This window comes from Cervus elaphus, chromosome 4, assembly GCF_910594005.1.
Source record: "Cervus elaphus chromosome 4, mCerEla1.1, whole genome shotgun sequence".
Classification (NCBI taxonomy): Eukaryota; Metazoa; Chordata; class Mammalia; order Artiodactyla; family Cervidae; genus Cervus; species Cervus elaphus.
The window spans coordinates 49,766,536-49,790,012 of record NC_057818.1 but is presented as its reverse complement, the minus strand read 5'-3'; the positions used below and the strand labels follow the sequence as shown (position 1 = coordinate 49,790,012).

General features: G+C 54.5%; 1 protein-coding gene and 1 long non-coding RNA gene across 4 annotated transcripts in view; one reads left to right on the top strand and one right to left on the bottom strand.

Moving 5' to 3' along the window:
- Window positions 1-23,477, top strand: part of AKT2 (AKT serine/threonine kinase 2) — a 46,819-nt gene that overhangs the window by 2,550 nt on the left and 20,792 nt on the right. Inside the window, exons 2-3 of one of the 3 annotated variants that reach the window (XM_043899168.1) lie at window positions 1,270-1,431; window positions 17,999-18,128. In XM_043899168.1, the coding sequence (XP_043755103.1) occupies window positions 18,083-18,128 (46 nt within the window). In that variant the 5' untranslated portion in view covers window positions 1,270-1,431; window positions 17,999-18,082. Of the gene's footprint in view, window positions 1-1,269; window positions 1,432-17,148; window positions 17,306-17,998; window positions 18,129-23,477 lie in introns of those variants that run through there. The other 2 variants (XM_043899169.1, XM_043899167.1) reach the window with 2 other exon arrangements.
- On the bottom strand, window positions 15,762-16,886 carry LOC122692020. The gene is made up of 3 exons (XR_006340561.1): window positions 16,750-16,886; window positions 16,183-16,252; window positions 15,762-15,901 (listed from the first exon to the last, which is right to left on the bottom strand). It is a non-coding gene; the product is annotated as an uncharacterized LOC122692020 (long non-coding RNA).

Below are 23,477 nucleotides of genomic sequence, written 5' to 3'. Positions count from 1 at the left end.
TGGCCTCAGAGTGAACCTCTTGCTGGCGTGGAACTGGAACAGTGGTTTCGTTGAACCCAGGGGTGGATGTGGTGTTTCTGTCCATTTTTCAGAGTCAGAAAATTGGGGCTCGGAGGAGAAATTGCTTTGTCCCAGGTCTGTCAGATTCTTGGGGGCCAGACTGGGGTTTGAACAAATTCTTCGCTCACTAGGTCCCAAAGCTTGTGGCAGGGTGGAGGGGCTCAGTCACCTCAGACCTCCAGCCAGCTTCCCCCTTGGGTGTTTTCTTCCCCTCAGCCTTGGGGCCTAGGGCTACCTCGAGCACTCTGCCGGCAGCCAGCCCAACAGTTTCGGGGCTTGCAGGTAAAACTTGGTTCCTCAGAGTTGAGCCAGGACATCTTTTAACTAGGGGCAGACTGTCTGCTGGGAGCCGGGAGGAACAAGAAGGAGAGACACGACACAGCTACCAGGGGAGCCGTGTGTGAGGTCCCTGCACAAGGATGGTGTAGTGGGCACATCTGCATGTTCTAGTGCTTTCACATTCTGATGGTGTGACCTTGAGCCACAGTATTCACCTCCACGCAATGGGCTTAGAGCAGCATCCTCCTCAGGCTTTTGTGAGGATCACATCAATTAATCCAAGAGAAGCTTCTTGGCCTGTGCCTGGCACTGCATAAATGCTCTGGTGGCAGTCTGAGGGCATCTGTCCTTCCCCACCTCGCCACCCTCAGCCCTCTCAGGCATCGTCCTGGAATTCAGTCCCCCGGCCTGGCCCAGCCAGAATCCAGGAGTCTGCTGTCCTGGTTTGTAATCTCTGTGAAGAGCTATATTGAAGTGCTTCAGAGCATCGGGTTCAAGTCCAGCCCTACCCCTTGCTGCCTGTATGACTGGAAGTAAGTCCTCAGTCTTCCTGAGCTCATTTCATCACTTGTGTCATGGGATGATTCCCTCCTCATAGGCTGATGTGAAGGTTAAACAGGTTAATTTGTGGAAGGCACTTGTAACCATGCAGGTATAACAGTGAGCCTGCAGCAAACGTTTCCTGTTATCACTATTTAAGAATAGTGCTGGACACACAGTGAACCCTCAAGAGATCTTAACAATTGTAATTCTTATTTTTTTCTGCTAGGATTTTGCAGGTCCTTCCCAGGTTAAAGAGCCCTGTTAGGTCACCCCAGGAGGAGGGCAGGGCTGAAATTAGCATCTCCATTTTCCAGATGAGGAAACGGAGGTTCTGGAGGGTTCAAGGGTGGGGGACATATTGTGAGAGACTTCACATGCATCCCTCAGGTCCCTGCCCTCTTCCACCGTTGCTGCCCGGAGCCCCACCGAGGCCGAAATTCTAGCTCCTCTCCAGATGTCAGGTTCTGCGGAAACTGTTTTGCTGTATGTGCTTTCATTGATTCTCCACCACCATAGCTCCCAGGAGTGCTGGTAACCACATCAACCCAGGTGAGAACAGTCCCTTTGAAGGCCGAGAGGCACAAGGGCAGTCTCCAACCCACAGGGTAGCAGAAGTGCCTGTTGGGAGTCAGGGGCCAGGCTGCCTCGTGGGCCGGGGCGGGAAGCATGGCGATGATCCTGAAGGCACTGCTGAGTGAAATGAGAGGTTTTCATTGATCCACCAGCATTTATTGAACACCTGTTCTGTGCCCGGCATTTCTTCAGGTGCCAGGGATACAGAGGGGCACTTGAGGAAGGCCCTGCCTCTGCAGAGCTAGGAGAGAGAAACCCTGAACTTGGTGCATAAACAAGGGGCAGATTCAGGGAAGGGGTTCAGCAATTAAAATCAGGTGTGACGGGCTGCCAGGAAGGCCTCTGAGCAGATCCCAGATTGGCAAGGTGACCTGAGGAGAAGGAACAGCCTGGGGGTGTGGGGAACCACAGTGCAGAAGTTGCAGGAAGGACGGGGCTTGGTGAGGCGCAGGTAGGCTGCACAGAGGCCTGGGCGGCCAGGCCAGGGACTGAGGGCAGGCAGGGTCACTTGGAGCCTTGCAGACTGTCTTGAAGAGCGGCTTGGGCAGACTTAGGGTGTTAGAAGATGCCTTTCGCCATCTGAGAGGTTCTCAGGCTTCTCCCTGGGGCGGGGATAGACTTTGGAGCCGGTCAGGGAGTTTCACAGGCCTCCCACTTCCCCCTTGAGTAGAATCTCTGCTAAAGAAAGAGCGAAGACCTTGATGGTCGCCGCCTCCTCTGTGGTTTTCACACCGTGTTCCCCAGGGCCCATGGCTGTTCCCTTTAAGGGACACATGGGGGAGGCTCAATGGGCTGATCTTCTGCCCACCCCTCCCCATCCCAGCAGCAGGGCTAATATCAAACAACAGCACAGAACAACAGTAATGCCTGATAAAAACTATACCTGCTGGTTCTGCCTTCCACTCAGCTTACGTGCCTGAGGGCCTGCAGCATTCCTGGCACTGCTCTAGAACTTGGATGACGGGGCCTGCCTTCTAGTGGAGGCAGGTTCGCAGCAAGCAAGCCAATGATAGGAATGAGGTTGTGATTAATGTTTCAAATTGATCAACTTCCCAAGAGCTCTCAGTGGAATGAATGGAGCTCAGGGGAGAGAGGGAGTAGGGACCTAATGTTTTAGCTGGAGTGATCTGAGAAGGCCTCCCAGGGGAGGTGACGTGTAGGTAGGAGTGGTGTGCAGTGAAGAGCCGTGGGAGGACGTGCATGAGTGAAGACCCCTCAGACCGAGGAGGAATTGGCTCTGGTTCCCACCTCCGTTGGTCTTCCTTGGTGGCTCAGATGGTAAAGCGTCTGCCTACAATGCGGGAGACCCGGGTTCAATCCCTGGGTCAGGAAGATCTCTTGGAGAAGGCAACCCACTCCAGTATTCTTGCCTGGAAAATCCCATGGACGGAGGAGCCTGGTAGGCTACAATCCATGGGGTCGCAAAGAGTCGGACACGACTAAGCGACTTCATTTTCCCACCTCCCAGGAGTGAGAACTGAGGCCTGGAGAGCCCTGGTAACCTGTGCTGGTTCTCCCAACACTGACAGGCTTTGTATTTGGGCAGAGTGGCTCCCAAGGCCCTCCTCCCCGCCCAACCCAGGAAGGTGCTTGATAACCAGGGGTGAGGGTGACCTCTAACCCCACACCTGAGCCTGGAATTTAAGGGTTAGCGTGGTAAGCAGGAGCCTGGCTCTTGATTTTCTCAGGCTCTGTCTGGAGTGTCTTCCTGGAAGGAGCAGAGCCCCTCAGATCAGACATCCTTGGGCCTCCAGAAACCCCTTGGGAAGGGGGGTTGGAAGGGAGCGTCTTTGGCAGTTGATCTCAAAGCCTCCAGGGATTCCAGGGACACCCACCCCTCCCTAGGCCTCTCTTCAACTTCCCAAGAGTTCTTAGTGGAAGACTGTCAGCCACCAGGCCTCTGGGCTGCACGGTGGGGTGGTTCCGTGGCAGGCTCCTCTGGACAACCAGCCAAGCAGCAAGAGGCCCAGCTTGGGGAGACGGCCCTGGGAGCAGAACCAGGAGGGAGGGAGGGAGCGAAGGAGCTGGGGTGGGAGCTCAGCCTGGCCCCCAGCTCGGCACCCCCAGGCGGCCGCCCACGTCGGGGCCTGGCTGCCCTGGGTGCGGGAACGGGGGACAGGGAGCCAGGCTGGCCAAGGGGAGCCTGCGTGTCAGAGGTTCCTGCAGGAAGTTACTCGGGCCCAGCTGTCCTGCCCAGGAAGCGCCTCCGCAGATGTTGTTTCTAAGGGTGAGGCCAGAAATCCAAGACTGCCTTGCTTTGCCACCTTGTGGGCCCTTTTCTGAACGGGCTGGGGTGCCTGCTACTCCCTCGCCTCCCCCCCACCGCCGCCCCCGGCCTTTCCAGCCCAGTCTCAGGGTGTTCATCATCTGTGGGTCACTGTGTAGGAGTTCGGGCTGGGGGCAGCCAACCTGGGTGTGAACCCTGCTCCTGGCTCCTCTCTCGGTTGCCTTGTAGCCCTGGGGGCCTCATTTCATCTCTCTGAGAGGGGGCTGTCCCTGCCGAGAGGCCCTGGAGGGAGGGTTCATGGAGCTGGCGTGTCAGAGTACATGGCACTGGTGTCCAGAGAAGGTGCTCGGCAGATCTGAACTGCTGTTGCTGGGGTTTGTCGGGCTGGGCACCTGAGAGTGGAGAAGGGGCTCTGGATGCGGCCGGCCTGGGCCTGGGGGTTGGCAGGGAAGGGGTGGCAGGCCAGTCAGCTGAGGCTCCCACCGGGAAGGGCGCCGGACAGGAGTATTCATCACGCCCCCCCACCCAGCAGACGCTCTGCACGCTCTGCGCGTGCCCCCTCAGACACACAGCCGCCTGTGAGGTAGGCAGCAGTCCCCCCATTTTGCGGATGGGAAATGGAGGTGCACAGTGCTGCGTAGAATGCCGTGTGGTTGTTGTGAACTGGCAGAGCGGGCTCTCTCTGCCAGGCACTGCTCCCCAGCACAGCCTGGGAGCTTGGGGCGGCCCTTCTCCGCAGACGGAGGCTTGGAAGGTTACCGGCTTTACCCAAAGTTAAAGTTTTAGTAGGTGACAGATGTGAAGTTTGAACCCAGCTCTGTCTGGGGTCAAGTCTGGCTTTTTAAGACTGGCCCTTCTGCTTCTGACCAATGCCATGGCCACTGTTTCTGGGGTTGCTGCTGCTGTTCTAATGATCTTCTTTTTGCTTTCTCTCCTTCTAGACAGAGCTGGCACAAAGCAAGCGTCAGTTGTCCTGGAATGACTGAGTTAGATCCATACGATGTCTGCTTGGGAGATGGCATGTGGCTGCCTGTCTCTGTCCGCTAAGGCCCGTGGAGCCTTGACCTTGGCCAGCCCCATCCTTCCCCTGGCAGAGGCCAGGGGGAAGGGGTGAGGGGGTCCCCTACCCCCTGCCTCGGAGTCTGATTCCTGAATGGCTTCCGGAGCCAGCCCTTGGCTGTGTCTGGTTGCTTGTGTATTCCCTTCTCTCACCAGATTTCTCACTTTGTGGACCATATAGTTCTGGAAGCCAGGGAGCAGCACCTGGTCTGGAGGAGGATGCAGAGAGGGAGTGTTTGCCCTGTGAGTGCCCCGAGGAAGGCAGCAGAGATCTAGCTGGCCTTGGTGGGAAGGGCCTTGGGGAGATCTCCTGAGGTGAGGCATTCAGGCCACGAGGTGAATTGCCGGAAGAAATGGCCAGGCAGGGTAGAGTGTGGGTGAAGGCCCTGAGGTGGGAGATCCCTTGATGTGGTGGTGACCCTGAGAGTAGGCCACTGTGCTGGAGCTGGGGGAGGAGGAGAGGAGGGTGGCAGACGCTGGGTTGTTTGGGCAGGCCTGGGGTTCCCTAGGGTTGTGCTTCTCAAACTGGTGTCCAAAGACCTAGTTGAGGGGGGGTGGTGTGTGACAGTGTGGGGTGCTGAGCCTGTGTTTTGGGGTAGTGTCTGCAAGTCTGCTTTTTTTAGCTGTGTGTTTTCATTTAGATGGTAGTTTTGAAAGGTTAATATGGACATGTCATGAATCATCTGGGTGAGTCCTTTTAACCTGCTGCTGCTAAGTTGCTTCAGTCGTGTCCGACTCTGTGCGACCCCACAGATGGCAGCCCACCAGGCTCCCCCGTCCCTGGGATTCCTCAGGCAAGAACACTGGAGTGGGTTGCCATTTCCTTCTCCAGTGCATGAAAGTGAAAAGTGAAAGTAAAGTCACTTAGTCATGTCCGACTCCTAGCTAACCCATGGACTGAAGCCTACCATACTCCTCCGTCCATGGGATTTTCAAGGCAAGAGTACTGGAGTGGGGTGCCATTGTCTTCTCCGTTTAACCTGCTAGTGACAGTATTAACATAGCTGCCACTTCCACCATAGCTCTGGCTAACTGAGGCTCAGGCTGGCCTTGACTTAGAAGAGTTCACCTTGGTGTAATTGCTGCCTGTCTTCCAGAGCACTGGCCTCACTTGTCAACTGTGCTTGCAGCATGTCTCGTGGGGTCCCCACGACAACCCTGGGTTGTCAAAAAAGACATCTTTTGAAATAACAAAATAATTGCTTGGTCAGGTTGGTGTTAGGATCCAGTTTTGTAGATGAGAATGCCGACGTTCGGTAGGAGCATCCTTCGCAGCCTGGAAGTGGTGGTCAGGATTTGAATCGAACAGGAGCAGGTGTGGGTGTGGGTCTCATTCTGGGGTGAATGGGTCAGGGTCAGGGCCGGGGAGTGACGGTGTAGCGTGGGAGTGGCTCCTTGGCGGGCCGGGATGATCCAGCCCCGGGCCGCTGAGTGCCTGTGGTACTTGGCTCACCCTCACCTGCACCCCTGGCTTCAGGCTCCTGGTGCCTCACAGACGTTCTGTAGAGCTACACCTCCACTGTGCTAGCCACTGGCCACGAGGGGCTATTTAAATTTTAAGTAGTTATAATTAAAGTGAAAATTTAGTTCTTCAGTTGGACTAGCCCTAGTAGCCATGCTTGCATCATTACAGAAAATTGTCTGCATCTGCCCGCGGTTACGGTCTTGGGCACACGGTTTATTCTCACTGGGTCTCAGTCTCTTCTTCAGAAGAATGGGTAGTCACAGCATCTACCTCACAGGGTTGCAGGCAGGATTGTCATACACATGAGCACTCAGTAAACGTGCTCACAGGCCCTGGTCAGAACCCTGTGTCTTTGCTCCAAGGTGCCCTAGGGATGAGCTGGGGACTCACACCACCAGCACCCCTCTCAGCTCGTGGCTGGGGAGGCAGGCAGATGATGGCGATGTGGAGCAATGTCTGTGAGGGAGGAGCCCCTCAGCCAGACTGTAGGGGCTGTGTGTGTGCGTGTGTGTGTGTGTGTTTGTGTGTGTGCGCGCACAGACGTGCTTGTGTCTGTCAGGGGCAGCCCAGTTCTGCAGGGCATCAAGGGTGGTAAGGGAGGGCTGGCTGGGGTGGAGTGGGGCTCGGTTTCTTGGGAGCGAGGGAAGAGGGAGGTGGAAGAGGCTCAGGCTGGGATACTGTGGTCCCACCTCGTCAGCCGTGTCCCACTGTTCCAGCCTTCGTGTCCTCAGTTTGCCCCATCTGTGAGGTATGGGTCCTTGTGGTCGCCAAGGGAGCCAGGTGGTGGGAGTGTCAGGCAAATGCATAGCACTTCTCCTGGGGACAGCTCCTGCCTCGCTGGGGCCAGGGCTTCCGCACACTGCTCCCTCTTCAAGCTGGCAGTTCCCATCTCTCTCCAGGAAATAGCCACAGCCCATTGTTGGGGTTTTTTTGGCCATGCCACATGGTACCTGAGATCTTAGTTCTCTAACCAGGGATTGAACCCGGGCCCCTGCAGTGAGAGCACGGAGTCCTAACCACTGTCCTGCTAGGGAATCCCTAGCCACAGCCCTTGTAGTGGCCTCCCAGGCCCTCCCAGCCAGGTCCCCGGCTTTCTCTGTAGCCACGTGGTGCCTTGCTCCCCCCGCCCCCCCGACTGTGTCTCACACAGTCCACACCTTCGTGCTGTTCTCGGCCTGGACCGCCCTCCCCCGGGTCTCCATGAAGCTGCCACAGCTCTTTCAGATTTCCGCTCAGATTGCACCGTGTCAGTGAGCCCTGCTCCGACCACCATTTACAAAATCGGAAACTCTTGCCCCGTTCCCACACACCTAGTCCTCTGTATGCCTTTCTCTACAACATTTGTCAAATGCTGATGTACTGTATAGCTCACCTGTTTATTTAACTTGTTTGTGTTTTAATGCCTGTCCACTCTCCCCCGCCCTCCCCCCTGAAATTCCCCCAGGGCAGGGAGTGCTGTTTTGGTCTCTGCCGCCTCCCCCGGGACGAGCCATGCTGACACAGCACGGGCACCATATTTGTGGAATGAGTGGAGGCAGGATTTTTTGTTTCACCTTCACTTGGCAGAACTCGGAGCTCCAAAGCTGTGGTTCTATTTGCCACCCCTATCCTGAATTAATGAAAGCTCTGGGCCTGGCCCTGGCTGGGTGGGGTTGGGGACACAGTGTGGATCAGGACCGACTCTGTCCCTGCCTCACGGAGCTCCTAGTCTTGGGTGGGGGGGGCACTGTTACCAGAGACTTATACGAGTGACTGAGCACAGTAGAGGTAAGTGCTGTGAGGAGACAGGAAAGCCGAGCTCTGAAGGCCTGTGACTTGTGGGCTGGGGGCAGTCAGGACAGGCTTCCCTGAGGAAACGAGGGTTTAGCACGTGAAGATGGGTAAGCAGTGTGTCCACCAGGGGAACTAGCATGTGCAAAGGCCCTGGGGTGGAGGCAGGGAGAGAGCAAGGAGTAAAGGGGACATTGGTGGGGGGAGCATACTGACCAGTGAGGCTGGAGAACAGGCAGGGACTTCCTCAAGTGGGCCATTGCGGCCTTCATAAGGGTCTGTGATGTGATCCCAGAGCTGAGCTGAGTCTCAGGGTCCCTCTGGCTGCAGGTGGTGACTGCAGCCATGAAATTAAAAGATGCTTGCTCCTTGGAAGAAAAGCTATGACCAACCTAGACAGCATGTTAAAAAGCAGAGACATTACTTTGCCAACAAAGGTCTGTCTGGTCAAAACTATGGTTTTTCCGGCAGTCGTGTATGGATGTGAGAGTTGGACTATAAAGGAAGCTGAGCGCCGAAGAATTGCTGCTTTTGATTGTGGTGTTGCAGAAGACTTGAGAGTCCCTTGGACAGCAAGGAGATCCAACCAGTCCATTCTAAAGGAAATCAGTCCTGAATATTCATTGGAAGCACTGATGCTAAAGCTGAAACTCCAATACTTTGGCCACCTAATGGCAAGAACTGGTTCATTTGAAAAGACCCTGATGCTGGGCAAGATTGAAGGTGGGAGGAGAAGGGGACAACAGAGGATGAGATGGCTGGATGGCATCACCAGCTCACTGGATGTGAGTTTGAGTAAACTCCGGGAGTCCGTGGGGTTGCAAAGAGTTGGACACTACTGAGTGATTGAACTGAACTGAACTGGCTGTAGCATGGTGCTCTCAGCGTGTTTTGGGTCTGTGGCCAGGCAGACTCAAACATTTGACATGGTTTCTGTGGGTGCTCTAAGGCCGATGTTGGCAGGGAACAGAAGGAAGCCTGCTCTGATGCTTATTCTGTCCCAGTGTTGTTTGCAGCCCACCCACATCTTCAGCCTGCCTTCAGTCCTACCTGCTCCAAGTAGACAGATGGGGAGGATGGGGGAGCGTGTGGTGATGAAGAGAGAGAAAGGTGTCTTCAGCGCCGCCTGCTCACCAAGGAGGCAGTGTCGGTAGAAGTTCACGGTGCAGAAGCGTGTCGTGTTCCTGTGTCTCTGCCTTCAGGGGAAAGGATGACAGGTGATAGGTGTTGTGCAGTCACTGTCTCAGGCACTGTTTGAAGGACCTCACGTGGATGAACTCATTTAATCCTCATAGCAACCTTGGAGCTTTGTTATCTCTAAGCTGCGAATGAGGAAACTGGTGGAGAAGGGGGAGCACCTACCCAAGGTCACACGGCAGGTGGCGGAGCTGAGGCTGAGATGCATTTGTTTCCCAAGGCCACCTTCACTCCTGCTCCCGTTACTCTGCCCCTCTTGGCTCTTCGGCACAGTTCCTTCTCTGCACATGACATTTACCATGGACCTCCTGCCCTCCTGTGGAAGCCTCTATTCCTCATAAGATCTGTTGTTGATCGTATAACTGCTTTTCTGCCAAGGATGCTGCAAATGAACTTATACGTGGATTGTGTGATGCCTGTCGATCTCAGTAATGTCAGCTCATGAAAAAAGAAGCAGGTCTGAGTTGAGGTGATGTGGTGGGGACACGTTTGTGCTTCAGAAAGGGATCAGGTCGATAGTCTTGTGCGGGAGCACACTGAACGCTGACAGGAGCGTCAGCGCCTCACGTCCAGCTTGGGTCTCGCACGTGGGACGCCTGGTTGTGTTCTGCCAGGGGGTGGACCCTCCTGGAGGGTGGGGTGCTGGGCTGGGCCCTTCCCACACAGGAGCCTGTAGCAGAGGTGCTGCTGTCATCCTCACTGCACAGAGAATGGAACTGAGACTTGCGGAGGCTAGAAGTTGAGGCTCAGGGACCTGAATCCAGGTCTCCCTAACGCCACCAGCCTGAACATTTCATTGAAAGGGCTGAAGCTGTAGCTCCAGTGCTGTGACCACCTGATGTGAAGAGCCGACTTTTTGGAAAAGACTGATGCGGGAAAAGCTTGAGGGCAAGCGAAGAAGAGGGTGACAGAGGTTGAGATGGTTGGATGGCATCACTGACTCAGTGGACATGAGTTTGAGCACGCTCCGGGAGATGGTGAAGGACAGGGAAGCCTGGCGGTGCTGTAGTCCATGGGGTTGCAAAGAGTCGGACACGACTGAGCAACTGAACAATAACTCCACCAGCCACGTGGTGCTGTGTGGTCCCAGCCCAGCTCCGAACTTCCTGATCAGGTGATGGGGCAAGTCCTTTCACTCTGGTGGCTAGTTTCTTCGTGAAGATGGAGAGGATAAGAGGGCTTGGAATTCCCTGGAGGTCTAGTGGTTAGTATGTTGCTTTTTCACTGTAGGGCTGGGGTTCAGTCCCTGGTTGGGAAACTAAGATCCTGTAAGCCATGTGGGGTGGCCAGAAAACAAAAAAATTTTAGTATAATTATACAAGAAGATTAAAAAAAATCCTCAGCTAAAGAGTACCTGCCGTATAGGGTTTCTGTGAGAGTTGAATTGGCATGTACAAAACACTTAGGTGCGCCTGACATGTGCCAAGTGCTGCGTAGGCGTTGACGCTGCTTAGTACTGGCATAATGTCAGCCGTTGGGATGATGTTGTGGGCCTTTAGACTGCTCCCTGGGTTTCACTATTCCAGCAACAGTATCCTCAGAATGGCATTCTCACCTGTTGGCTTGGCCCCCAAGGGACACTGGGTCATGTCTGAAGACATATTTGATGGTCATGACCTCCTGGGGAGGTCATGCTGCTGGTTTTAGCAAGCAGAGACCAGGATGCCGCAAACCCCTTCCAGTTCTCAGGACAGCCCCATGACAAGAATTATCTAAATGTCACTGGTGCTGAGGTTGAGAAACTCCGCCTGAGAACCTCTGTGCACCCGCATAAGTGATTTGTGCAAGAGAAATTGCTCTGAGGACATGTGCGTTTTCTACTTTATCAGTTTTGCTGACGGGCCCTCACAGAACATGGGGCCGGTTTCCGGAGCTGCAGGTGGTGAGTGAGGGAGTTGTTTTGCCTGCCCAGATGCCCACCGGCAGACGCTGCCTGTCGAACGACGGGTGCCTATTGAATTTCCCTCCCAAGCAAGTCCTCCTGGGAGTAGGTAAGGCACAGATTACAGGGTGGGTGACAGGCTCCTGGGGGATCAGGGTGTCAGGAAGGCGCCCCCTCCTCACTGTCTGCAGCTCCAGGAGATGCAGCGCTTCTGCTTCCCCCTCATCCCATCTGTGCTGTCTGGTGTAGAAAGCAGGTCAGAGAGAGGAGATGAGAGAGAGACTTGACAAGTGGCAGGGAAAGGAATTTAACTGATTTTGAGCACGTTCTGGGCATAGGGCTTCTCTCTCACATACATTCATTCCACAGATAGTTATGAGTGCCCACTGGGGACCCAGCGCTGGGAGATGCTGAGGACCCAGCGGTGCCCGAGCAGGCTGGAGCCCTGCCCCCACCGTGCTGATGTCACAGTGGAGCGAGGTCGACAGTAAACTTGTGAACAAGTAAACGTGTACAGTCATGCCAGTGATGATAAGCGCCTCACTTTTGTGAAAGGTAATAGGTACACACTTGACTATGGAGGACAGGGTGACTTCGCATAGGAGGAGACATGTGAACAGAGGCTCAAGAAAGCCAGGTGGGGCCTGCAGAGACTTGAAGAAGACAGTTCTCACTGAGGGGGTAGCATGTGCAAGGGTCCTGTGGTCGGGGGCAGGAGCGCAGGTGGGGGAGGAAGCCTCTGGTATGTCGGAGGCACCAGTGCCATGGAGTGTTTGGAGGAGTGAAGAGATGATGCAGAAGAGGGTTCTGGGGCTGCTGCAAGGACTGTGGCTTCTTTTACTCTAGGTGAGATGGGGCATGGCAGGGTTTGGGGGAGAGCAGTTTCCTCTGACCACGTGGTCAAGGATCCTGGAGTGGAGACGGGGAGGACAGAAGCACTGAGCTCACCTAGGCCACACAGTCCCCCTAGTGGCAGGAACCACAGCGACCCTGATTTTACACTGGAGGAAGAGGAGGTCTGGAAGGAAGCTTTCCAGGGCCCAACCCCTTCCAGCGGCTGCCAGGTAGGACGAGACAGCCTCTCTCTCTCCCCTGCCTTGTCATCCGCCACCCTGCGTCATCCTGTAAATTGCCTCTAATGGACATGACACCAGCAGGGTGAGATGAAACCTCAAGGCAGTTTGGAAATCATTGAGAAATAAGACCTACGAGGCAGACAGGTGGAAATAAAGCCAAAAATTAAAAAAAAAAAAAAAAAAAAGAACAAATGGAGGAGAGTGAGACATACTGTGGAACGAGTCAGTGATATTTACCATGTACTTAGCAGATACTTAAAAATCAAACCCTGCTAGTGCAGTCAGAGCCCCTTTAGGGACCTGTCTCCAGTCACCTCTCTTCCCTGCTGAGAGCTGACCGCAGCAGGTGGTGATTTTCATTCCCATTCAGCTTCCTTCTGTGTTAGAAATACTCACCCAAACTCAAGCCCCACCCTTCAGGGCGCGTGTCCTTCCTCTGGCTGGATCATTGCACAGATGGGAGCACTAAGGCTCACTAGGGCCAAGGCGCAGCAGGGCCTGGGGTTGAAATCCAGACCCTAGATTCCTCTTCCTTCTTCATCGGTGACTGGCCTTGAGGTGAACATCCAGGCGAGCTAGCCTGGGGTCAGAGGGGGCCCTGGAGGCCAGGAAGCCTGAGTTTAACTTCCTGTTATCGTCCAGGCCCCCAGACCAAACCCAGGTTCTTTTGTTGTTGTTGTTACTTCGTCATAAAATACAGAAAGGTATCTCCAACGTGTTTTAAACCATACAGTATGACAAATAATTGTAAAAGTGATGCTCTGTAATCACAACAGAACATTGTCCGCTCCCAGAAACCCCCCCTCCTCTGACACTCCCGAATGTAACAGCTCTCCTGACCTGTGGATGTTTGCTTCCTGGACCTTCTGCACAGTTTCGCTAGTGAGAAATCGTGTCACGTTGCCCGTTTTGAGCTTGCAGTCCGTGGGCTCGTGCTCAGTGGGTCATTTCGCATCTGGCTTCTGTCACTGCAGGTGAAGTTCTCACGCTTCATCCTGTTGTAGGCTTCAGGAGCTGGATCCTCTTCCTTGCTGAGTGGCCTTGAGCTCTATGAATTTACCTTAGTTTGTTTATCCATTCTCTTGCGGGTGGATACCTGGTCTGTTTCCAGTTTTGAGGTTACTGAGAATGCTGCTGCTGTGGACGATCTAGTACACGCCGTTTAGTAAACAAATACACCCATTTCGGTTGGAGGGCCATGGAGTTGCTGGGTCATGGGGTAGGGATATGTTGAGCTTTAATTCTTATTGCCAAACAGTCTTCCATAGTGGTGGAACTGTTTTATACTCCCACCAGTAGCAGTTCCTTTGCATTCTTTTAGCGGTTTTTACTTATTGATTTTTTGAAAGGCCTGTTTTACTTGGCCGTGTTGGGCCTTGGTTGCGTCATGCGTGGGCATTCATCTTGGTGCACAGGCTCAGTTGCCCTTGGCACGTGGGATCTTAGTTCCTCGGCCAGGGAGTGAACTCACATCCCCCACATAGGAAGGTGATCCTTAAGCACTGGACCACCAGGAAAGTCCCCCTTTGAAACATTCTTTTTTAAAAAAAATTTTTATTTACTTATTCGTTTATTTTTGGCTGTGTTGGGTCTTCATTGCTGTACAGGCTTTTCTCTGGTTGCTTCGAGCAGGGGCTAATCGTCATTGAGGTGCACGGGCTTCTTGTTAACAGTGACTCCTCTTGTTGTGGAGCATGGGCTCTAGGGCGCTCAGTAGTTGCAGCTCACGGGCTTAGGTGCTCCGCGGCATGTGGGGTCTTTCAGTACCAGGAATTGAACCCATGTCTCCTGCGTTGGCAGGTGGATTCTTTATCTCTGAGCCACCAGGGAACCCCCTAGCCCCCAAGCCCTCTTACATTCTTGACAACACTTGGCATTGTCAGGTTTTGAATTTTTAGCCATCCCAGCAGATGGTTTCGATGTGCATTTCCCCATAACTAAGGATATTGCACGCAGTCCTTCGTTGTGTGTGTGGGTTCCCTCCTGTGAGGTGCCCTTTCTCTTTTCACCTTGCCTCCCAGGTGGCACGCCTCTAACCCACAGCTCCAGCTCCTACCCAGACCCTCAGCCGAATGAAGCCCATACACCCCAGGCAGCAGTGAGTGGGGTTGGGGCCCCCAGCATGGGGCACGCAGGCCGCGGCCCAGCAGGCCCCTGTGTGCTGGGTGTCCTCCGCCCGCAGCTCCCCAGGGAGCAGGCCATCTTCTTGGCCGTGGTGCTTGTGTTTCATCACCATGGGACTGCGTCAGAAACCTCAGCAGAGACGCCACCCTCTGGGGGAGGCCGGGCAGGATCCAGGCAGGATACAGGGGCTCTTCCAGGTCCTCCCCCTGCCCTGGCTGCTGCTGGCTGCTTAGTTGCTGAAGTGAGAATGTAACAAGTGGCTCTGGCGTGCTGAGCAGCAGCCAGCTGGGAGACCCAAGGTAAAAGCCTCCCCTGTGTCAGCGTCTGCTGGGCACGGGCATGGCCCTCTGGGGGCGTGGGGGGTGGGAGCGATCCGGGGAGACTGGAGGCGTACCCTCGGGCTCAAGGCCACCCGGCTGGCACCGGCCCTTGGATTCTGCAACCTCAGCCACACCTGGCCGCCTTCACGTCTGTCTCTGATCGAGGCAGCCATGTGTTTGCATGTTCGCTGGGGGCCAGGCAGGGGGCCGAGCCTCTGTGCACAGGGGTGCTGCTCACAGCGTCTCTAAGAGGTGAAGTTGCTGGGCCAGGGGGCGGAGAGAAGGGGGGGGGGCTGCGAGTGGGCCTGGGGTCCCTGTCTTTACCTGTACATCTGCTCTTCCTTTGGCCCCTGGGTTCTCCATCCCAGCCCAGTTTGGGAACCCAGCCCTATTCTGAATGGAGCTCACACCTGGCAAAAGTGTGGTGTTGGCCCCTGTGTTGGAGAGGAATTCTGAACTTCCCAGCACACCTGCCTCCAGGCCCTGAGTGTTCTCCCTGTCCCAGCCCCTCACCCTGGGCCAGCCTCTGGGCGCTTCTCCACATTCCCGGAGCTCCTTCCCAGGCCTCCTCAGGGCTTTGCACTTGCTGTTCCCCTGCCTGAAATCTGTTCCTTCCACATGGCCACGTGCCCCCCACCCCCGGCCCCGGTTAATTCAGGTGTTGGCTCACGTGTCCCCCCTACCACGTGGCTAATGCAGCAGCCATTCCGGTCCTCCTTTCCCCTGTTCGTTCTTCTTTGCCACCCTCAGACCTTGTGTCCTGTATATTGTCTGGCTTCCGCACTGGAACGTGACCTTCTTGAAGGCAGGAGCTGTGTCTTAGAGATGCGCTGTTTCTGGCACGCAGGATAGAGTCTGAAGCTTAGAACATACTCAGAAAAAGATCGGTGGCGTGAACAGACCCTGGAATTGTTTCTGTGGCTGTGTTTGGTCTTGGGCTGGAGATCTTTTGGGGAGATTTTTTTTTTTTTTTTTTTTTGCTTGAAGAGCAGACCTTTACTTTCTCCCAATTCTCAGGGCTGAGAAGCCCACGCTCAGGGCGTCCACAGGGCTGGTTCCTGCTGGGTGCTGACTTCCTGGTTGCTGATGGCTGCCATCTTGCTGTGTCCTCACGTGGCAGAGGAAGAGAGAGCGAACTCTGTTGTGTCTCTTATTTACTTATTTATTTTGAATCGGAGGATGGTTGCTTTACAATGCTGTGTTGGTCTCTGCCATAGTCAGCGTGAGTCCACCACGGGTGTACACGTGTCCCCTCCTGAGACTTGGGTTTATCCATTGTGCCTTCAGTGGGCAGCCAGACGTGGGACTGGTGTGCTGAATCAGCGCCTGTAGGTGTGGGGAGAGTTGATCACGGGGCACACAGCGCCCAGTGCAGCCTCTGAGGTCAGGAAGGCTTCCTGGAGGAGGCGTTGGTTCAGCTGAGACCTCAGAGAAGAGGGAGAACCCCAGTACACAAAAGGTTTTGGGGATGGAGGCCTGAGCGACAGAAACCTGGCAGAGAGGGGGAGTGGGGGAGGAACTGGGGAGGTGGGTGGTGGCTGGTGTGTGATCATCCTTGTCGTGGTTATTAGCCTTCTTGAGGGCTTTCTAGGTGCCTCTTGACTTACGTGGGGCCTTCTCTGGTGGAAAAGACTTTGTCTTTTGTGTGTGTTCTGCGCACTCTGGGGAGCCATGGAGCTGTGAGCAGAGAAGGACACGGTCAGATTCAGGTGGAGTATAGGGTTGGGGAGCAGGGGCTGGGCACCCAGGGAGGAAGCCTGGGTGGGAGGGGAGGTGGGGCTGGAGAGGTGATCCGGAAGCCGGTGGATGGGTGGTGGGGACCGCGGGGCTGAGCTGGGGTGGCGGGCAGCGGAGGTCAGGGCCTGAGGGCCCCGGAATCCCAAGCTGGGGAGCCTGGCTCTTTGCCGAGGCCCGTGGGAAAGCACAGGTCAGATTTGAGGGTCTGTCAGGCTGCTGAATGGGAAACAGATTGGAGGGTGGGAGGCCCAGAAGGAGGTGGGGCAAGTCCTCGTGGGAGGGGACGGCGCTGGACCTGAGCCACCTGGTCAGGAGGCTGGGCTGGAGACCCTGGTCGCATTAGGGTCGAACCACAGACTGGGGGGCATTTCGGAGTGAGGGTCTGGTGGTCCTGGGTGTGTTCAGTCCCTGGGTGAGCCCCTGGGGTGCCGCCGTACCTGCCAGGGGAGGGAGCCCCTTCTGGGCCCCGTCTTTGCAGCCCCGAGTCCAGGACATGGTTTCTCACCCGCTGTTTACTTCCCTGTCACTGTCCATCTTGTCTTCCTCCGGCTTCCTCCCGCTCACCTCCCTTCCCTCTGCCCGGGGCCTGGGCAGCCTGCCACCGTCACATGCCAGGCAGTAGTGTGTCCGGCCCACCAGCTCCCCTGGGGCACGAGAGAAAGCTGATGCCCACGGTGTCCCCAGGGCCAGCTGCCGCTTCTCTGGGGGCCACCGTAGCTCCTGACCTGCTGTCCGCAAATAACCCCAGGCCAGGAAAGGCGAAAGGCGCCTTGGGCTCCATGGCCCCCAGCCAGGCCTGTGGCTCCAGGTAGGGGCCCAGCTGGTGGCTGCCTCCCCCGCTTCTCCCCTCCGCCCCGGGAACCTGAGACGAAGCAGCGGCCTTGGCGTCCGTCAGTCTGTCGGCTGCCGGTCCATGAGGACAGAAGCAGAAGTCTCGGGGAAGGACCAGGGCCTTGGTCAAGCCCCCAGGACTGGCTCCCAGGCCCCAGATAAGTGCGTACGCAGTAGGTTCCTTTCTTGTTAAAGATCGGAGCACGGAGACCTTCCTTTCCTTTGTCAGCTGGTGGGGACCAGGAGGCTGAGGGAGTGACATGACGTGGCCTGGTGCTGGGTAGGGGGGTGGTACTCGGTTTGCTAAAGGTGGCAGGTTGGTGGCGCCTGGTTTGGAAAGTAGAGAGTATAAGCGTGTGTGTGTGTGTGTGTGTGTGTGTGTGTGTGTGTGTGTGTGTGTGTTTGGGGGTGGCAGGCAGATCCTGGTGGCTTTGAGCACGCCCTCAGGTGCCCCGGGCTGTCTGATTCATCCCAGGTGACCTCAGCGCGGGGCCTGGAGTGACGCAGGGGGTGGAGCCTCCCACCTAGTCAGGAGTGGCGGTGGTGGGGCTGCCTTGCTGGGCAAGGGGTCCTGGGTACGGGGCGCGGGCACAGCCAAGGCCCTCTGCTCCTTCCAGAGGAGGGCTCTGAGGGCAAGGTCGTGTCCTTTCCTCCCCAAGACGGTTCCTAGGGACCCGACCGCCTCTCACTGCCCCCCTCCACCAGCCTGGGCCCCGCGGGCTGGTCTCTCCCTACCCTCCCTGGCTCCACCCTGGCAGAGCCGCCAGAGGGGCTTCAGGCAGGGTGTCCCAAGGGAAGGGGTTGCTGCCAGTCCCCCTGCCGCTCTGACTGACGGGCTCCTCTCTTGTCTTGCAGGCTGTGCTCTGTCCAGCGCACCTCCTGCATGTCCTGCTGCCCTGAGCTGTCCCAAGTGAGGTGACAGCGTGTCACGCTGCCACCATGAACGAGGTGTCTGTCATCAAAGAAGGCTGGCTCCATAAGCGCGGTAAGGGGCTGTGTTTACTCACGGGATTGCACGTCTCTCCCTTCTGCCCCAGCTCTCCTGGCAGCTGTGCCCTGAGAGGCACAGGTACGGGGTCTTTACCACCTGAGGAGCCAGCATTCTGAGCCCTGCCTGTCTGCCCGCCCCCGCCAGTGGCTTCTTTGCAGCCCCTGTCATGAACTCTTTGAAAGTAGTCTGGACGGAGGAGCTGTGGCTGCACCTGGGCCTGAGTCTCCAGGCCTTGCTGACCCCCAGGCCAGGCCTCAAACTCTGCCTCTGCATAAGTGTTCCTGTTCATGGTCCCATTTTATAGATGAAGAAACTGAGGCCTAGAGCAGGTAAGTCACTTAGCTAAAGTAACACAGTGAGGCAATATCCAGCATTTATTCATTCAGCAAATACTGACAGAGTGCATGGTGTGCCAGGCTGGCTATCGCAGGCTCTGGGGGCACTGTGGTGTCCTCACGGAGTGTGCGATCCATTGAGGGACGGGGGACAAACAATAAACTGATAGACAGACGTGATGTCAGGTGATGATACATGCCATTGTGAAGAGTAGGAACTCTGAGGGGAACGCTGGAGAAAGAAGGGGTTCATGGAAGCGGCTCTGAGGAGGGACCAGTATATGAAGGCCAGGAGAAGGTGAGGGAGCAGGCTATGCAGATAGCCAGGCAGGGGTGTCCCAGGGAATGGGGCAGCGAGGACAAAGCGGGGGGCGTGTGCCTGGAAACAGAGTGGGCCAGGGTGGCCAGAGCAGAGTGAGCGAGTGCGAGCCGGAGGAGGCAGGCAGAGCCGTGACACAGCACCAGACGACGGCGCCTGAAGCCGTGGAAGGGGCTGGAACTCGCCTGGCGTTCGGAAGCCCAGGATGTTGTGCGCGAGCTCGGGACCAGGTCTGGTTGTGCTGGAGGGTGGCTAAGAAATGAAGTCACTTACAAGAGACTCGACCCTGGGGCCCCAGGCCTCTGCCCCAGCACCACCGCACTGAACGGGCTCAGTGCCATACTAGGCAGCTGGGAAGAAGCACAGGCCGAGAGCCAGCTTGTCCAGGCACCCAGGGGTGAAGGAGGCTGGCTGTCCTAGCTTCCGTGGACCTTTCCCTGCAGAGTGGGGCGCCTGACCTGAGGGGGCCACGTCTGCACGCTCTCATTCACTTGGCAGACATGCATCAAGCAGCTCCCGTGTTTCAGGCATGTTCTAGGCGCTGGGGATACAGCAGTGAACCAGACAGCCCACAGTTCCCGTCCTTGTGTTGGTGTCATACGTTAATGGGAGAGACAGGGGCACCTGAGTACACGAGTGTGCCCAGTGGTGGCTGGTGCCTTGGAGGGAAACAGCAGTGTGAGGGGAGGGGTGAGGGGGCCGTCAGAGAGGGGCTGGTCAGGGAGGGCCTCACCAAGAAGCGGGTGTTTGAATAAAGATCTGAAGGAGGCAAGGGAGTGAGCCCCACAGTTAACGGGGGCATGGGTGAAGGGGGCCGAGTTGGTGGAGGGGAGTGGGCTGGGCATGCTTGAGGCAGGCTGGGAAGCTGGTGGGCTGGCCCTGCAGAAACTGGGAGAAGTACCCGTGCACCCTGCACTGTCCCAGCCCGCCCACCCAGAGTGGTGCTGAGGATCCCCCACCCCAACCCCGCACGAGCAAGAACGGAGCCTTCCCTACTGCCCTTCCCAGGCAGGGTGGTATTCAAGGCCCCTTGGCCTACCTGCCCGGACTGGGCCTTGAGTTTGGGGCTGATGATGGAGCTTTCTGCACCTTGGCAGGTGTCAAAGTTCTAACCCCGGCTCTGCCATTTCCTTCAGTGTGACTGTGTCATCTCTCTGAGCCTTGGTTTCCCCTCTGTAAAATGGGTCAATAGCCCAGGCCTCTGAGAGTGTCAGCTTCATGAGAGCAGTGCCTTGGAAAAGTGCTTGGCATGCAGTAGGCACTTAATATCTGTTGAATGGCTGCTTGGGATCATGTGTGTGGATGGTATGAGTGTAATAAGGTGTGCCAGGTCTCCGGCTCCTGAGTTTTCTGAGGCCTGTGGCTCTCTAGGCTGGGGTGGGAGCGCTCCGGAGGTGGCTGGAGAACTATGGCCGGGCAGTGGCTCCCGAGGCTGCTGGTGCCACTGAGTGGATCTCAGCCCCTCCCAGGCCTTCAGTGTCTCAGTTCATCTCCGGGGGCCCAGACATGGTGCTGAGATGACCTTCTGTCTCGGCTTTGTGCCGTACCCATACACGCTCACGCACATCTCTCCTGGGCCTCCCAGTGCCTGTCGTTCCGAGCAGCAGCCAGCAGTGGTGGGCAGGGCAAGGTGGGCCCTGCCACTCTTCAGACACGTGCGCCACCCTGCCCTACTCCTGGTGGTTGAAATAACAGCAGCTCAGCTCACTGTGTGCCCGCTCTGCCCACTCTGTGCCGGGCCTGGGGCTGTGTTCGCAGGAGGCCCCGTGCGGTGGGCACCGTCCTGCAGACCGGAAGCTGCAGCTCAGCAGGAAGACTGAGGTGCCTGGGGCTCCGGCAGGGGGGTGGCAGTGCCACGGTCCAGGCTCCAAGGCCTGCGCCAGCGCCTGGCTTACAAGCTGCCTCTCGCTCAGCAAGGTCCACTCAGGGACCGGGTCCTTCGTGCCGCGTGCAGGTCCCCTTTCTGACACAGCCTCCGGGCCAGGCAGCGTCTGCCAGCTTACAAGCAGACAGTGTCAATGACTCTGGACAGAGCAAACGCAGGTTCCAATCCCAGCTCTCCCAGTTAACAACCATGAGCCTCAGGCAAGCACTGGAACCTCTTTGTGCCTCAGTTTCCCTGTCTGTAAAATGGGATTGTTGTGAGGATGTTTTTCCTTCTGGTTTTTTGTAGCTTGTTACCGACATATAAAACCCCACAGGTAAGTGCCCAGATCGTAAACTCACTCCAAAACCTGTGTCCAGGTCAGGAATAGAGTAAGTCAATCCCCAGAAGGGTGTCTGCCTCTTGCAAGCAGTAACCGCTCTCCTAACCTCCAGTAGCATCTATGAATTTGTCTAGTTTTGTTTTTGTTTCTCAAATTGAGGTAAGATTTACACAGCACAGAATTAAGTGTTTTAAAGTGCACAACCAGTGGCTTTTACTGCTTTGACAGCATTGTGTAACCACTAGCTCTGTCTAGTTCCAGAGTGTTTTCATCTGCCTGAAAGGCTGCCCCCAGCGCCTGAAGCAGGCAGTTTTCATTCTCCTCTTCCCAGCCCCTGGCAGCCACCAGTTTGTTTTCTGTCTTTATGGATGTACTTATTTTGGACATTTCATATAAATGAATCATACAACATGTGGCTGCTGAAGTCTGGTTTCTTTCACTGAGCAGAAGGTTTGTAAGGTTCCTCTATGCTGTAGCATGTGTCAGACAGTACTTCATTCCTTTTTATAGCCAAACAATGTTTCGTTGTATCAGTATATCACATTTTGTTTATCTGTATGTCCATTGATGGACAGCTGAGTTATTCCTACCTTTTGGCTGTTGTGAATAGTGTTGCTATGAATATTTGCATACAGATATTTGAGTACTTGTTTTCAATTTTGGGGGGTATACACCTAGGAGTGGAATTGCAGGGACATACATATCTATTGTTTAGTCACTCAGTCATGTCCGACTCTTTGCGACCCCATGGACTGTAGCCCACCAGTCTCCACTGTCCATGGGAATCACCAGGCAAGAATCCTGGAGTGTCGCCATTTCCTTCTTCAGGGGATCTTCCCAGCTCAGGGATTGAACCCACGTCTCCTGCATTGGCAGGTGGGTTCTTTACCACTGAACTGCCAGGGAAGCCCCAATAGGTATGTATTAGATTATATTGCTTATAATCTAGTGTATTCTATGTAGTTAGATAATATAGAAAAAATACATAAAATATCTGGATCACACATTCTGTACATGTGGTCCACAGTATATTCTGTATCAGACTCTGAGGGAATGCCACAGTTGCACAGGGCGGCACCATTTTATGTTCCCACCAGCAGTGCATAAGGGTTCAGTTTCTCCAAATCCTCACCCACACCTGCTATTTTTCTTTTGAGTTTTTGTTGTTTGTTTTTAATAAAAGCCATCCTGGTGGGTGTTAAGTGGTGTTTCATCATGGTTTTGATTTACATTTCCCTAATGACTGATGGTGTTAAGCATCTTTTTATATGTTTTTTGGTCATTGTTTGTCTTTGGAGAAATACCTTTATAGTTCTTCATGTATAGTGTTTAGGCACCGCATGCGTGCTCAATTGTGTCTGACTCCTTGTGACCCCTTGGGCTGTAGCCCACCAGGCTTCTCTGTCCATGGGATTCTCCAGGGAAGAATACTGGAGTGGGTTGCCGTTTCCTCCTCCAAGGGATCTTTCCAATCCAGGATCAAAACGGTATCTCCTGTATCGGCATGTGGATTCTTAACCACTGAGCCACCTGGGAAGTCCTTCACCCATTTTTTACATTTTTTTTTTTTTTAGTTGTTGCCGAGGTGTAAAGTTCATTATGTATTCTGGATACTAGACTCTTATGAGACATATGATATGCAAATATTTTCATCCATTCTATTGGTTGGTTGTCTTTTTATTTTTGTGATAACATCTTTTGTACAAAATTTTTTATTTCAATGAGTCCACTTTATTTTTTTCCCTTTGTTGTCATATCTAAGAATCTGTTGCCAAGTTCAAGGTCACAGAGATTTACCTGTGTATTTTTCTAAGAGTTTTATAGTTTTAGTTCTTATTTTTAGGTAGATCCACTTTGAGTTAATTTTTAAAATATGGTGTAGAGTTCCATCTCTGTTCTTTTGCGCGCAGATATCCAGTTGTCCCAGTACTATTTGTTGCAGAGACTGGTCTTCCCCAATGGAATGGTCTTAGTACTGTAGTTGAAAATTAGTTGCCCATAGTTGTGTAGATTTATTTTTTGACTCTCAGTTCTACTCCTTTGGTCTGTATGGCTATCCTATACCACACTGATTTGATTATTGTAGCTTTGTAGTAAGTTTTGAAATCAGGAAGTATGAGTCCTTTCCCTTTGTTCTTTTTCAACATTGCTTTGGCTATTTGGAACCCCTTGCCGCATGAATTTGAATTCCATGTAAATTTGAGGGTTGATTCTTCCTCGACAGCAAAAAAAGGCTATTGGATTTTGATAGGGAATGTGTTAAATCTGTATGTAAATGGCTTTGGGTAGTATTGCAATCTTAATATCAAGTCTCAATTCATGACACAGGATCTTTGCATTTATTTAGGTCTTTAGTTTCTTTCAGCAGTGTTTTTTTTTTTGTTTGTTTGTTTTTAATGATTTCTATTTATTTATTTTTGGCTGTGCTAGGTCTACGTTGCTGTACAGGCTTTTTTCTTTTTTTTTATTATTATTTTTTTTT